Source organism: Erithacus rubecula, assembly GCF_903797595.1.
Source record: "Erithacus rubecula genome assembly, chromosome: 6".
Lineage (NCBI taxonomy): Eukaryota > Metazoa > Chordata > Aves > Passeriformes > Muscicapidae > Erithacus > Erithacus rubecula.
This window is the reverse complement of record NC_136688.1, coordinates 11,162,294-11,177,308: the sequence shown is the minus strand read 5'-3', so window position 1 is coordinate 11,177,308 and position 15,015 is coordinate 11,162,294. Positions and strand designations below refer to the sequence as shown.

Here is a 15,015-nt window from a genome sequence, read left to right as displayed (position 1 = left end):
CTTCAACATTCACATTTAAAGAAGATACTGCTGATGCTGATTTTCCTTTCACTCTGCCTTCATGTGCCATAATTTTTTTGCAGGAGTGTTTTTTTAGTTTTGGGGTTTCTTTTGTTTATTTATGCTTTTCTGTTGGGCTACATGACTAATTTGTATGTTTCCTTCTTTGGACCACTCAGTGATATCTTTTTTGTAAAATCTCCTCCAGCTATTCAATATTTTCCTGAGGTAGTGCAGGCAACCTTTCATCTGAGACTGATATTGATAAGATTGGTCAGAGATACCCAGGGAGAACTTGGCAACTGCTCCTGTTTGCTTTGGCATTGATCCATATATTGCTTAGGCTTTATTCCATATTTATCCACAATCCTTTATCTCAATCTTGCTCAATCCTCTTGCATACCTGTCCTCACTGGAGCACTGTTGGGTTCTCAAACAATGGAAACATTCACAGCTCTCTTTTTTTTAATTGCATTTTGACTTGCAGGAGTCCTGAACTAGGAGCCTAATGATGTCAAAGGTCCAAAAATCAAATTATGATCTTCAAAATCAAGCCTTTCATCTACCCAATAAATAATTTTCAAAAGCTGCTTAAGGTAACTTTAAAAGGCTTTTCAAAGTAGTGGAAATGTGTTGTGAGTAAATTATACTGTTGTGACTCCTGCTTTATTTCTTAATTTTTTAACAGAATTTTTGGAAATTGCTTCTTTTACTCCCATGGGTCAGGCATTGTACTTTGTGCTGTTAACCTCTAAACATAATTGCACTTTTTCCAAGGCAGGAAAAATGGTTTAATAGCAAATCTTTCCCTTGTTCTGGCTGACTGTGTGAGGTTAAAGGTTTTTAAGTAATTCAGCCAATCATTGCACAAGTAGTACAAAGTCCATTTGTTACATTATCAGAGACTTTTTTTATATCTTTTAACCTTTTGTGATTTCTATTTATTAACCTTGAATTATTGAAAGAAAGTGTGGTAATTGCTAATATTCAAATAAAGTTTGTTGTTCCCAGTCTCCTTTCCAAAAGCTGGCCTTTTATTTCTGGGTTTGAGTATCTACTCACTGTAGTACTCACTGTAGACAAAGAGCAGGCTTTCTTGCTAATTAATGGAAAGATACTGTCTCATCTCAAGGATGATTCAAAGTACTGGACCAGCCTCTTTCACTGACTCACCTTCTGCCTGGCACAGCCAAAATCTGATCTAATCTTGGTTTAGCTGCAACAGCAACTTTTGGATTTGACCAAATGTCTGTAGGTGATTTATTTTACTTTTAGTTTACCTTTCTGTAGTATAATCTTAGTCCTGTATAGGTGAGGAGTGCAGATGGAGCATGCACATGTCTCAGCCCAACTCAAAGTACAAAGACTCCCTCCCACCCAGATAAATTTTGAAAAGAGCAGAGGCCTTGAGTTGATTTTAACCCATGTGTTTCTTGGCCTTGTGACAATGAGGATGCTCTGGAGAACAGTAATGAAAACACATTTATCTTTTTATTCACTGCATGTGCACTTGCTACATTCTAAGTGTTGTTTGTAGTTTATCCTAATTTATTGTGTTTTAAGCACATTGCTAGAACACCATGCTAATCCAAATTCCTTTGTAGTTTCAAATTAAAGTAAGCAAATGCTGTATGAAGCATTAAACCCTCCACACGAGGAAAACAAAACAAAAAACAATGAAAAAACCACAGTCAGATGCCTCTGACTTGAAGTTAAGTATGTGCAGCTCCACCAGTCCATGATCTGATTTAAGCCCATGCCCAGGCTCAGAAATGCTCAGACTCAGTCAGCAAAGAGTTCCTCCCTCTCCTAACAATTCACCTTCTGCTTTCCCTGCCCACTCTTAGAATACCTGAACCATAACCCTAGGAAAAACCAGAAGAAAAGTCCAGGCAGCTTCATCTCTATTGGAACTTTATCCCACAGTCCTTACTCACTATCTTGTGCCAGAGTCCCTTGTCTGTGTCCCTCATCTTGCTGGGAATGCAGTGATGGCAGGCTCTGAATGGTAGCACCAAGCTTTGTCTGTTATTTGTGCAGGTAGGCATCGTGCCAGAGCTCTCCTGAGCTCTTCAGGGAGCTGGGAGAGAGAGAAGAGGGCACACATCACAGGGCTGCTCAGGGGAGTGCTGCTGGGACAAGGTGTGAAGTTTTGTCTGTGTTTATTTCCTAGAATCCCACAATAAGCTGAGTTGAAAGAGACCCACAGTGATTGAGTCCAACTCAGCCCTGCCCAAGGGGGTGAAAGCAGAGCAAGACAACTCTTCCTCTTACAATTCCAGTCTCTCCTGCATCCTTCTGCATTTCTGGGGTTTATTTTTACTCACTGCACGATGTCTGCAAAGGCTGTGAGCAGAGGCTTGCACTGGTACTCGAGGCCATGCTTGGCACACAGGGACTTCACCAGAGGGGCCACCTTCCAGTAGTTGTGCCGTGGCATTGTAGGGAACAGGCTGGGAACAAGAGACAGGCAAGCTTCCTAAGAAATCCTAATCATTAGTACTGCCCAGGAATCACCCAGCTCACAAGGGGCTGGGTCTGTAGCTACTCCCACCTCCTCTTTCCCCCTGCTGTGCTTTTAGCACAAGGAACTCATAGGGATTTCCTGTTTTTCCTTCTGTTTTTTTTTTTCCACAGTTTGTCTCCAAATTAAGTTATGTTTATGGAAGAAACTTCTTTCCCCTCCCTGCCTGTTTCCAGAAGTAGCCATCTCCATAGCACAGAAGAAGAGATAAGCCCATTCTTCATCCTTGCATATCTCACTCTAGAGAGTAACAGCACAAAAGATCAGCAGAGGTGGCTTTAAACTCCTGTGGCAGACTAAAACCAGGTGCTTTAACTAGGAAACTTGCACTAATCCTTAAAAGCTACTACTTGGGATTGACTCTATTGCTGTCATTGCATGGATCCTGACCCTGTTCCATTTTCTCTTGTCATCCTGTGGATCCAGTGAAAGTTTTGAATTATGTGATTCTCTTCAAGAGTTTCAAGTATTAAAGACAAACTCATTGCTGTCCCACAACTATTTGTAGAATTCAGAGCAAAACATAATAAGGAATGGGGGAAAAAAAAAAAAAAAAGAAGGAAAAATATTTTTGAAAAAGAAGACGGGGGGGAAAATTCACTTTTGAGGTGAGTACTTACTGATGCTCAATCTGGAAGTTGAGGTGCCCTGTGAACCAGTCATTGAACAGTGACTGTTCCACGTTGCAGGTTGCCTGGAGCTAGAGGAGGGGAGAGGAAAGCAAAGTCAGAGACAGATCACAGTATATTTAGGAACCAGAGCTCAACCTAGATTTAATTTTGGATTGCCCATGAGTATGTCAGTCATTGCCCATGACTGCTGTCCTCCTTGACTTTTTCCATGACTGAATCCATCAGCCTACAACCTTCACCTCCCAGCCACCTACAGATTTCACCCTTAATGCAGGGTGACTTGCTTATGGTTAAAATTTGTACCAGTATGGCCACAATTCTTAAATAAAGAAAAATCTTTTACCTGAGTAGACATCCAGTCCAAATTCTTGTCGTAGTCAATATCCATTGGGATGTGGTTCATCTGTGAGACCCAGACAAACCAGCTGCTTTCCAGCATCCTGTGTAATGAGATGAGAGAATTTAGTGCTGGGTGAGCAGGTCAGGAGCCATTGAAATAACAGCAGAGCCAGACTTAAAGACACAGCTGAACACAAGTCTTGCTAAGCCAGCACCTGGAAGGACTTCCAAACCCTGGAAGTTTCATATTTCCTTATGAAACTCATTTTTATTTCATGTGTTTTGTTATAACACTGACTAGTGTTCAGCTTGTTTTATCTGTAGCCAAGGACCAAACTGATTAGAATCAGTGAAATGATCCAAGGGGAGAGAGTGCTGTCCATTCAAGTCAGTGCTGCTGGATAATACCTGGGCATTTGCAAGCTCAGGCTAAGCTGTTTGGATTAAATGTTCTCTTTAAGCAGCATCAGACCCAACACCCAAAGCACTGGATGTTATATGAGGTAAATATTTCTCAATTTGGTCAGCACCCAGTGAAATTTCTTTGCTGCCACAGCTATGGGGAAACATAAAACTTGCACTGGCAATTGAACAAAAGAATTTATGAATTAAAAAGTAGGCAAAAAATGAGGTGGTAAAGGAAAATGTGGAAATATAAACAGAGAAAGGCAGGCAGGTACAGATGGAAAGAATGCATAGGGAAAAGGCTGAAGAACCTTCTAAATAGACATCACCTGAATATAAAATAATATGCCAGGAGACTCTTTGTTTCTAATAAAGATCCATAAGTATAAAAGAATCTGATGTAGAAGGTCAGCATCCAGGCCAAGTCCTACCAAAACGAGAGACAACAAGAAAAGCAAGTCTTTATAAATTACATGTGCTTATTTCATGTTTTAAGCTTCATAGTGTAGATACAAGAGAACAGTTTCAGCTTTGACAGTTTTTTTCTGAATGGAATAACCTAAGGCAATCCAACACAAACTAACGATACTTTCTCATATATTTTCTCATATACTTTCTCTAATGATAGTTTTTTTGGTGAAAGAAGTGAATCTGAGTGTTCTTGCCCAGCAAGGAGCTGGTTCCAAGGTTGAAGGTGCCCATCTGACCCTTTTGGTCACACAAGCAGCAGTACTCACCACCCAGTACTTCTTTGTGTAGGCAATGTAGAATGTGTGGCAGTGGAAATAGGTGGGGAACAGGAGCGGAGGAAGAGCTGGGAAGAAAAATTCATCACTGGTTACATGATGGACTGAGTGACATCCTCAGCCTGGGAGGGAAGGGACTGGATTCCTGCTCAATCTGGAGAACATTCCAGGTTAAGGTGTTGGTTTAATACCTTGGAACATTTATAGGTCTGTCCATTAATCTGAGAATTCTTACAAACCTCAGATTTCATCTTAGGCTCTTGACTGAGGAACAGCCACAAATGATTATTTGGAGAAGTGATTTCCACAGCCCAAAGCTTATCTGACTCCTTATTCTTTGGTGCACAGCAGGGGAAAAACAGGAATGCATATGAAATCCCTTTTCTATCAGGGATTTGGGAGTGAAGAACTCAAACTCAACCTTCCAAAAGGACATCTCACACTTAAAACAACCCCAAGAAACCAAAGAAAAGCAAACCAAAAGCCCCCAAATCTACAGACTTTGATACTACTGAGAAATGTGGTATGACATTTATACCTAGAGCCTCTGTGGAGGCTGTGAGAGATCTGAGATAGGATGGACAACTCTTCCAAAAATCTGGTTGCTATTAATTTGGCTTTTTATTGTGTTCTTTGACTCAGGCACTTCTGTTTTTCTCAAGTTCTCCAGGTCAAAAGTAGCATTTCCTAGCCCTTTTCATACCTCTCAGGGAATTGCAGGAGGATGAAGATACTCACTGATGAAGAAGTATTTGTGTTGGTGGTTGTAGGGCATGTATTTTTTCTTTTTGATGCCAAGCTGTGAAAGAAAAACAGAAAAAAAGCAGTGGAGACCGAGCAATTTGCACAGGTAATTTGCTCTTTTCCATTTATTTTCCGAAAGGACTCTTCTTGCACACTTCCCACAACCTTCATTCCTTGTTTCATGTTTCATTTTGTGAAGAACTGGCTATATCAAGGCTAAGTTATGTTAGTTGTCTCATTTCCCCCCCTTATTTCTTCTCTGATACTCTAAACTTAAATGGTAATTTCACTATGGCATGGAGAAAAACATTTCACTGTGGTAGCTGCTGCAGTGGGGTCTCAAGAACTGATGGGATCTACAGGAAAAGGGGTTCAGCACTCTTAGGTTGTCACTTCTGGAAGTGTCCAAGCAGGACAAACCAGGAATATCCTACATGGTCCAACAAATTCTGCCCAACTGTAGTTCCAGGAACAGTCCCATGTTTTTCAGTCCTGCTGTTCCTGTCACAGCAAACTCTCCTAGAAGACATGGACACACCAAAGCCAAGAGTCTGACTGAGCCTCATACATTAATATTAAAATAATAATCTCAGGCTGACTGCAGCTATGCCTTCCATTGATGTTTACAAGTTATCTAATGATCATTAATTACTGAGTTGTTGTTCTGGGTCATGAGGTTTCTCCAGCCCTTACATGTGCTGGTGGATTTTCCACCCTATATACACTGCCTTTCCATTGTGTCTGATTTATTTATATCAACATATCAGCTGTTCAAGGCATTCTTAAAGGAACTTAGTGTGAGGTGTGCAGAAACAAATCTCTTCACAGAAACTGCTTTCACACCTTAGTTTTAGACTTCCCACACCCTTCACTGACCTCCACAGAGAATTTCTTCCCCAAAGTGAAGAGGAAGGGGTGCATGTCAATGTCAGGGTCCTTGTGGAAGCAGTTGGGTTTGGCGTGGTGCTGGGAGTGCAGGAGAGTCCACCACTTGGCCGAGGCCCCCTGTTCAAGGGAAGAGCAAAGCATGAAAAGCACTTTCAGAGCCAGAATCCTCTCAATTCCTGACCCTAATCCCTCCCCCAGTGCTGTACATGCTCCACAGAGTGTTCAGAACACATATTTTTACAGGAAAACCCTCAAAAGTTTTCCAGAGACTCACAATCAAATGGCACATCACAAACTTGTGTAGTAAGTGGTTCCATTTGGTTTTCCTGAATACTGAGAGGTGTCCTAAATCATGCTGTAACCAGGAAGCCTGGACCTGCAGGAGAAAAAGAAAACTTTGAAGGGGAGGAAAACAGGAATTGAGGCCAGGATGGTGCCACGTTCATCCTTTGCTTTGAAATACCAAGATTTAATTCTCAGACATTGCTCTAAAGTCACCAGCAGAACGGGACCGTGGAATCCTGACAGTCTCAAGGCTTTCCCCATTATATATCTTGCTGAAAGAATCCCAAACTAAGTTTAGTGTGAGCCTCCCACATGCAGAATTTCTTCTTAGTATCCAGATAGTGGCTGTGTTTTTAAGACAAAGTGGAACTGTGCCAAGTGAGGAAATGAAGGACAGGCAGCTGCTCACGTGTGTGGTGTGTGTGTAGGTTGATGCCAGATGCCAGTCCACACTGTGGAATTCATTACTCACCTGGGAAATGGTCAGCAGCAGCAGGGAGAAAATGAAGGGCAGCAAGGATGTCCCAAAGTAGAAGAGGATGAGCCAGGCAGCTGTATCCAAGAGCAGGATGTGAGCCAGGAGCAGGAAGAAGAAGAGTTGGTTTGGCTCCAGGAGTCCCATTCTCTCAACTGTAGCACGCAATTCCCGGAAATCTTTCACCAGCATTTCCTAGGGAACCACCAGGGTTACAAGTCTCTGGTTTTAGAGAGCACTGCTGCAGCCTCTTAACCCAAAAACCACTTTAATGGGAGAGAGAAAGAGCAGAGGATCTGGCTAAAAGGGCAAGAGCTGGGTTTAATAAACATTATCATTTCTCTCCTACAGCTTTTTGTTGAGGAGCCAGGATCAGCCATCACAGTGTCTGCATCCCAATCCCTAAAACAAATCCTCAGTGCTTTAGCCATCAAATCCTTGGCAGGCAGCAGAGGGCTCAGCTGGAAGTTGTGTTTAGTGGAAGTTGTACTTTGTGTGCATGAACTTCTCATGCCACCTTGTGGTAGGTCTTCGGATGAAATTATCCCTTGTATTTGTCTCCACTGTTCCCTTCCTAGGATTTACAGGGGAGGGTTAAATGCACCTACACCTGAAGGAAAATATTTATTCTCCAAGACTATTCCTTATCCTTTTGGTTAGTTCTTCCTCAAGGCAAGGGAAAGAAGAGGTGATAACTCTGCTATTCAGGTGGAGTAGCTATGATAAGAAAAACTCATCTTCAGGAATCTCATTCATTCTCAACCACATAATGTGGATTTAGACTCATTAGACACATTGTAGTAGCCCAAAAAATGTGAGAAACATGGATCCTGTTGCTCCAGGAGCTATGCTGACAGACAAGAACAAGTGTAACCTCAGAATAATTCCCTTTAGTCTCCTTGATCTGTTTTATGAGGACAGACTTACATTTTTAGTGGGCTCAATGCTGGGTTGGTCAGGTGCCAGCTCCCCAATCTGCAGTGGCTTCAAGTACTTGCTCACCAGCACCTTGTCAACGTGGAATGCCACAAAGGCATCCTGCAAAGGCACAGGGGAAAAGAAATCCAGATTTTGTTTAAAAAAAAAAAAAGGAAAATAATTTAAATTGCCTTTTAAATCACTCTATTCCCAGAAGTGTCCAAGTCCAGTTTGCAGCAAACTGGACTGGTGGAAGGCATCCTTCCTTTTTTATCCTTTGTGAGAGAACACAATAAAAAGCAGCACCAAGAGGACTCCACAGTTTCAGTATCCAGTGTCACCCTTTCTGAAATGGTGGCATCAAATATACTAATTTTTTTCATTCCTCAGGTTTCTTTGCTCACTGAGAGCCTTCAGTGCTTCTAATCCTCTCCTGAGCTGCCACCTTTTATGGCTTTCTGCTTTTGGTTAAAATCTTCCAGTTCAATTAAGATAAAATCCTAATTTTTCATAATATGCATCCAAAAGATTAAGCAATGGACCTAATGCAAGATGGACAGACATGAAAGTGGCTCAACCTGCATGCAGTGGCTCAGATCCCAGAAACAGAATATCAGGTTCATCTATTGTCTGGGATTTTCCAGCATGCTAAAATGAAAGAAATCTGGCAGTAGTAACTCGAGAAATGAGTGATAAAATTACAGAATGCATAATCTGAAATTTGAACTTGATGGACTGAAAATTTTTATTTCCATGAGCCTCAAATATCCCTTATATATGTAAAAAATTGCTGCTGCTCACAGCAACTGCACAAGCCAGACCAGGAGATAAGAGTAATCCTGAAGATTTAAGAATCACAGGATGGTTTGGGTTGGAAGGGATCTTTAAAGCTCCTCTACTCCAACCCCCTGCAATGAGCAGGGGCATCTTCAACCATGTTCAGTTGCTCCATCCAACCTGGCCTTGAGTGTGTCCAGAGATGAGGCATCTCTGGGTGACCTGTGCCAGTGTTTCACCACCCTCATCATCAAAACCTTCTTCCTTATATCCAATCTAAATCGATGCTCTTTTAGTTTAAAGCTATTCTCCTTTGTCCTGTCCCTCCAGGTCCTTGTCCAAAGTCGCTTTCTGGTTCTCTTGGAGCCCCTTAGGTACTGGAAAGGGCTCTGAGCTCTTCCTGGAGCCTTCTCTTCCCCAGGCTGAACAGTCTCAGCTAGCAGAGGTGCTCCAGTCCCCTGAGCATCTCCATGTGCTCCCCTGGTCTCGCTCCAGCTGTTGCTCCGATTTATCTGGAGCAACCGTTCCGATCCCGTTCCCGTGGGCTGCCTCTTCTCATCTGCCCTTTCCCATGGCATGAGGATGCCGAGGCTCGCACGGGCGGTCACACTTCGCCCCCCGACCCTGTCCCATACCCCGATTCCCACTGAGGTCGCTCCAAGCCCTCTCCGCACGGCTTTTCCCGGGTACCCTCCTGCGGCGCATCCCTCTCCGCATCCCCGCTCCGCTCACCGTGGCGTCCTGCCCGGCGTGGCTGACGAGGAGCCGGGCCCCTCCCGGGTGTCTCCGGTAGAAGTGGCTGATGTCGTACACCTTCCTGTGGATCACCAGCCAGCGCTCCTGCCCCGCCGGCCCCCGCCCGCTCCGCTGCCCGATCTCCTCCCAGGTGAGGCGCCGCATCCCCGCTGCGGGGGCTCTGTCCCTGTCCCCATCCCTGTGCCCACTGCTGTCCCCATCCCTGTCCCCGTCCCTCTCCTCTCCGCCGCCCCCCGGCGGTGCCATCCTGCCTCCTGTCCTGCTCCCTCCCGCAGCTCCAGCCCCGCATCCCTCTGCTCCGCTCCATTTAAGGGGGACCCGCCCGGCGCCGCTCCCCGCCTCCTCCAGCTCCTCGGGGTTGGGTTTGCCCCCCTAGAATCGCCACCTTCCTGCCCTGGTTCTGCATCCCCACTGCCCAAAGGTGGGGGTATCTGACTGAATTAATCATATTCTTATGTCCTACTAAAAAAACCCCAACAGCTGAACCACACCAATCTCCAGAAAACTCAGTATAATGTGTAGCACCTGGTGAAAACCCTGTATTTCAGTCCAGTTTTCCAATTCACAGTGAGCAGGGAGCTCCCACAGAACCTATGGCAGGAATTATCCTCGAAGCTCTGCCCTGGATGCTTCTGTCACCTGGGATAAACCTGGGATGGCATACAAGGAATGTTGTACTGTCCTGATGGCAGGTTGTGAAGCCGCTGTTTCTTCCCCTCCCACTGTCCCCTTCATGTTTGTAAAATTATTAATTAGACTTGGGGACTCCAGGAAATTTGCATTAATTGCAGAACAACACGTGGTGCCACTTCTCCTTTCCCTCTAAACAGTCACAGAATCCACATAATTTTCTCTTGTCAAAACAGACCCAATCTTGAAAATTCAAAACTGTAGTTGACTGAATGATTTCTTTATCCTATAAAAAGCCACCTGTTAAAACCCACATCAGCAACAACCCAGATGGAGGAGCTCACAATTAGGACAGGCTTTTCTAAGTACATTAATTAATTTATCTGAGATACTGTCTTTTGATGATTAGTTAATTTTTTTTTTTTTTTTTTTTTTTTACACTTATAACATTTATCATGCATCTACTTGCCTTTTTTTTTTTTTTTTTTTTTTGCACTGCTTGTTTGCTCTTGAGTCTACTTGTGCTGGTAAAGCTCACACTTGATATGATTCTGCAGTCTGGAATTCCAAAAGAAATGTTGATGCAAAAGAAGAAATCTCATCTAGTTATCTCAATGAAGTTGTTTACACAATATTTCTGGCTCTTCTCCTCTACAGGAGGGTGTGATCCTAAAGCTGATTTCTCAGCCCAGCTCCCATAGGCAGTAAGTGCAATAAAATGCCTTAAAAATAAGTTTAATAGTTGTTACCATCAACCTGTTTCATTGCTTGTCTCTGTTGACAGTAGGTACCTTTTCCTCCTGGTTCCTGGGCTTTGAGGTCCCTTTAGGCTCACATTTGGTGCTTTTTGCAGAATGTGCTTTTAACATTTGGTATAAACAACTTCCAGCACACCAGCACACACCCTCAGGAGTGCAGCACAACTTGTTCCTTTTAACTTCCCCTTTTACACTGAATACTCAATAATGAATATTCAGCAGAAAAGGAGGAAGAATCCAGCCCATCCTCATCCTGCATTCATACCTCCGTAGTTGCTTTGTGGAATTATTAAGAAGGTGGGGAAAGAGATCAACAAGTCCAACCTTCAAGGTCGTCAGCCCAACATTTTTCTGACCCTAAAATCCTGCACAAGGTAAAGTAGCTCCCACTGGGTCAGTGAGAGAAGCAGGGAAAAGCTTCCTCCCCAAAGGATTTTTAGTGTATGGAGCACACAGAATAACCCCAAACACCACAACTTCTGTGTACAATTCCAGTACCCAAAGGACCTCCAAAAGAGCTGAGATGGACTTTTTACAGGGGCCTGGAGTGACAGGACAAGGGGGATGGCTTCAAACTGCCAGAGGGCAGGGTTAGATGGGATATTGGGAGGAAATTCTTCCCTGTGAGGGTGGTGAGGCCCTGGCAGAGGTTGTTCAAAGAAGCTGTGGCTGCCCCATCCCTGGAAGTGTTCCAGGTCAGGTTGGACAAGGCTTGAACCTGGGGATTTCAGGAGACATGCAAGAGCTTAGCTGGAGCTTTAGAATTTTTAAAAACTGCCCTCATGCACCCAAAATGGTAGCGAGGTTTTAAGACCTTACATGGATTTGTGTCAAGCCCTTGGATAACTGAAGCTTTCATTCCCAGGATGAGCCAGGTGACCTGCTGAGAGAAGGAGCTGGCTGTCACCTGCAGGACACTTATGACATTATCACTGTGTCAGACACTCTCTGGTAGGAATGCTGATAACAGCACCCAGCTCCATTGTGGCAGCAGGTCCTTACAACAGGTCAATCCATTTGGGATCAAGCCCTTCATCAATCTGCACAGCAGACCTTACATCACCAAGATTCCAGCTCCCCAGTTTTTTACTCTCATTAAACAGCACTGATTGGTTTTGGAACCTGTGTTTTCACATTAAGCAGCACTAATTGGTTTTGCAACCTGTCTTTTCACAATGAAGATGTCAACTGCTAAAAAGATAAACATCAAATTGCCTGCTAAAAAGATAAGCATCAAATTACAGCTCTATAGCTACCTGATAACCATTGTTCCTCCACACATCCCACATTTTTATGCTCCTATAATCCAGTCTTCCTTTCCTTGCAGTGTACCAAACCTGCATGACGGTTCTTTCTGGAACTTTTGTCTTAATACTTATGTCATCAAGCCTGGAAAAAAAAATTGGGGGAAAGCTAGATGGACTTTTTGTGCAGAATAAAATCTGATTTTTTCCAAACTGAGCTGTTGCACTTCCTAAGTGATGAATACATCTGCTAACTACCAAAGGAGCTCCATTACTTCCCTTTCTGCAAGTCATGAATGCCACAGATTCTGGAGAGAAACGTTGATTAGATGATTGACACCAAAGGCATGAGGAGGTACAAGCAGGAATCTCCTCTCTCTTAGAGGAGGAGAAAATAGAACAGAATGGAATACAATAGAATATTTGAATTGCTTGCAAGGGACTATCATGTCATCACTTAGATCATTTAGATCACTACAAATGTCATGCCTGACCACTTCAGGGCTGACTAAAAATTAAAGCCTCTATCACTCTTCAAATGCTTCTTAAACACTGCCATGATTGAAGCATCACCCACCTCTTGAGGAAAAAGGGAAAAAAGTAAAAGGAGGACTAATCAAGCTGAGTAACTCAGCAAAACATAAATAACAATATTGATAAATAAAATAAATTGTTAAATATAAATAAATAAACCATTTAGCCATAAAAATGCAATTTATAGAAGAATGCAAGTTGCATCTGTAAGTTATTATTTGCAGCCTGTAAACCTTGTTTTTTGTTTTTCTTTTCTTATTCTTTTATATGGTGTAACTCCTTAGAGGAACGTTCTCCATTCATTCCTCATTCCTAGCAGCATCTGAGCAAGTCCTTGGAGTTTAAGCATCAAACTGGAAGGGATTCCATGGTAGGGACTTTTGAGGGCTCTGATGCTCTGCTGAGGACTTTAGATATGTTCAGCCAAACTGGAGCTGTGGGTGAGACACTGTGCTTTCCATGGAAACTTGTCACTGACTTTTGCTCATGATCCTGAAGGCTGGTGTAGAAAAGATTCAGGTGCATAAGAATCTGATAAACTGTTTCAGTGGAGCAGCTGGCATGGCCAGAGCTGCTGGTAACTCTGTTTTTTGGGTACAGTAATCCATTCTCTGGGTGTGCTCCCCAGGTTTTAAGCAGCAGAGCTGAATCCTGGCAGGTTTATGTGATTGATCTTTTACAAGAGGAGATCTTGTTGTCCCCAAAAAGCAGCAGCTGTGACTCCGGGTATGCAGCACAGACTTGCAGAATGGAAAATGATAGCATCTCTCTCCTGTCACACCACTCACACCCCGAGAGAGCTGATTGTGCCCTGTTTTGGTGGTTTTGGCCATGCAGGAACTAAGAGAGCTCTACGGAGTGTGGTGAGCAAACAGGAGCTGGCACAGCAGATTGCACAGGCAGGGCTGCAGGTTTTCTCCTGTTAGTGGGGATTTTAGTCTGTTATTCATTGTGTTTCTGTTGGCTGGTTGGTTGGTTTGGGGGTTTGTTTTGTTAGTAATGGTTTTTACACGTTCAAAACCTGCAGTTAGTAAAAGTGTATGTAGCCAAGCAGAAGCATCCACAAGGATGTGTCTGTCCAGACCCATTCCTGCCCAGAGTGTTTGAGCTCATCAGTGGCCCAGGGGCTGTTGCAGGAGAAGCCTGCCTGTGGTGTGAACAGGTTAATGATTTCCTTCTGCTGGTGGCTGAGGTTAGGGATGAAGTTGAAAGACTAAGGAGTATTAGGGAAAGTGAAAAGGAAATAGACTGGTGGAGTTCCACCCTTCCATCCTTGAGGGAGGCCCACCAGGAGTCAGAGAACTCCCAAACCTCCCACTGTCAGGAAATAGGAGGACACCTGGTGGATGAAGGGGAGTGGAAATGGGTTCCTACTTGGGGAGGTAATAAGAATGCCTCCCAACACCCCCATCACCTACCCAGGTGCCACTTTAGAATAGGTATGAGGCCTTGGATCTAGAGGGTGAGCCAGAGGACATAGAAGAAAATTATCTGCCCAGTGAGCCTCTCAATTACACTTAATCTGTTGGACAGATCACTGCCTCTGACATTAAGAAGAAAAGAAGGGTAGTCAGAGTGGGTGACTCCCTTCTGAGGGGAACAGAGGGTCCCATATGTCAACCAGACCCATCCCACAGGGAGGTCTGTTGCCTCCCTGGGGCTTAGGGATGGGATATTACCAGGAGACACCCTGGGCTGATTCAGCCCTCTGATTGTTACCCACTGCTGATACTACAGGTTGGTAGTGGTGAGATTGAAAAGAGGAGCATCATGGCAATGAAAAGGGACTTTAAGGCACTGGGTCGAGTGGTTGATAGGGCAGGAGCACAGGTAGTGTTCTGCTCAATCTCTTTGGTGGCAGAGAAAAATGATGAAAGGAATGGGAGAGTCCACATTATCAACAAGAGGCTCAAGGATTGGTGCCACCAGCAGAATTTGGGTTCTTTGATCATAGGACAACTTTTTTGGCACCTGGCCTGCTGGAACTGGATGTGTTCCATCTTTCTGTCGAGGGCAGAAGGATTTTAGCTTGTGAATTGGCAGAACTGGTTGAGAGAGCTTTAAACTCTCTAGGTTTGAAGGGGAAGGGGGTGCAGTTGGGCTCTCTAAAAGCAGGCCCAAGGGTGGTAAGACTGAGTTAGGGGTGAAATCAGTAGCCCAGCTGGGGTGCATGTATGCACATTACCAATGCACACAGCATGGGTAACAAAGAAGAGCTGGAAGCCACAGTGCAACAGCAGAGCTGTGATGTAGTCGCCATCACAGAAATGAGGTTTTGGAGGGACTTAGGTATAAAAAGAGGATGTATCATCTTTGGAAGGAGGGTCAGGTCTCTCAAGAATTGTTTAAGGCGGCTGGTA

At 43.9% G+C, this 15,015-nt stretch overlaps 1 protein-coding gene across 1 annotated transcript; it reads right to left on the bottom strand.

Moving 5' to 3' along the window:
• On the bottom strand, positions 1–9,768 carry LOC306803414 (acyl-CoA (8-3)-desaturase-like). Its single transcript, XM_079308804.1, has 12 exons — positions 9,466–9,768; positions 7,966–8,076; positions 7,036–7,233; positions 6,553–6,654; positions 6,267–6,395; positions 5,385–5,445; positions 4,638–4,714; positions 4,230–4,327; positions 3,500–3,596; positions 3,145–3,224; positions 2,328–2,453; positions 1–2,080 (listed from the first exon to the last, which is right to left on the bottom strand). Exons 1-12 carry the CDS (start codon positions 9,733–9,735, stop codon positions 2,029–2,031), a joined length of 1,401 nt encoding a protein of 466 aa, XP_079164930.1. The 5' UTR covers positions 9,736–9,768; the 3' UTR covers positions 1–2,028.
• Between the last annotated feature and the right edge of the window lie 5,247 nt (positions 9,769–15,015).

What these genes read in the sequence shown, in the direction of transcription:
- LOC306803414 (XM_079308804.1), bottom strand. Translation starts at nt 9,735, where the DNA reads ATGGCACCGCCGGGGGGCGGCGGAGAGGAGAGGGACGGGGACAGGGAT. An exon ending in ACACAAATACTTCTTCATCA is followed by an intron (nt 4,715 to 5,384) that starts GTGAGTATCTTC and finishes TTTTCTTCCCAG; the next exon opens with CTCTTCCTCCGCTCCTGTTC. An exon ending in ACACAAAGAAGTACTGGGTG is followed by an intron (nt 4,328 to 4,637) that starts GTGAGTACTGCT and finishes TCGTTTTGGTAG; the next exon opens with GACTTGGCCTGGATGCTGAC.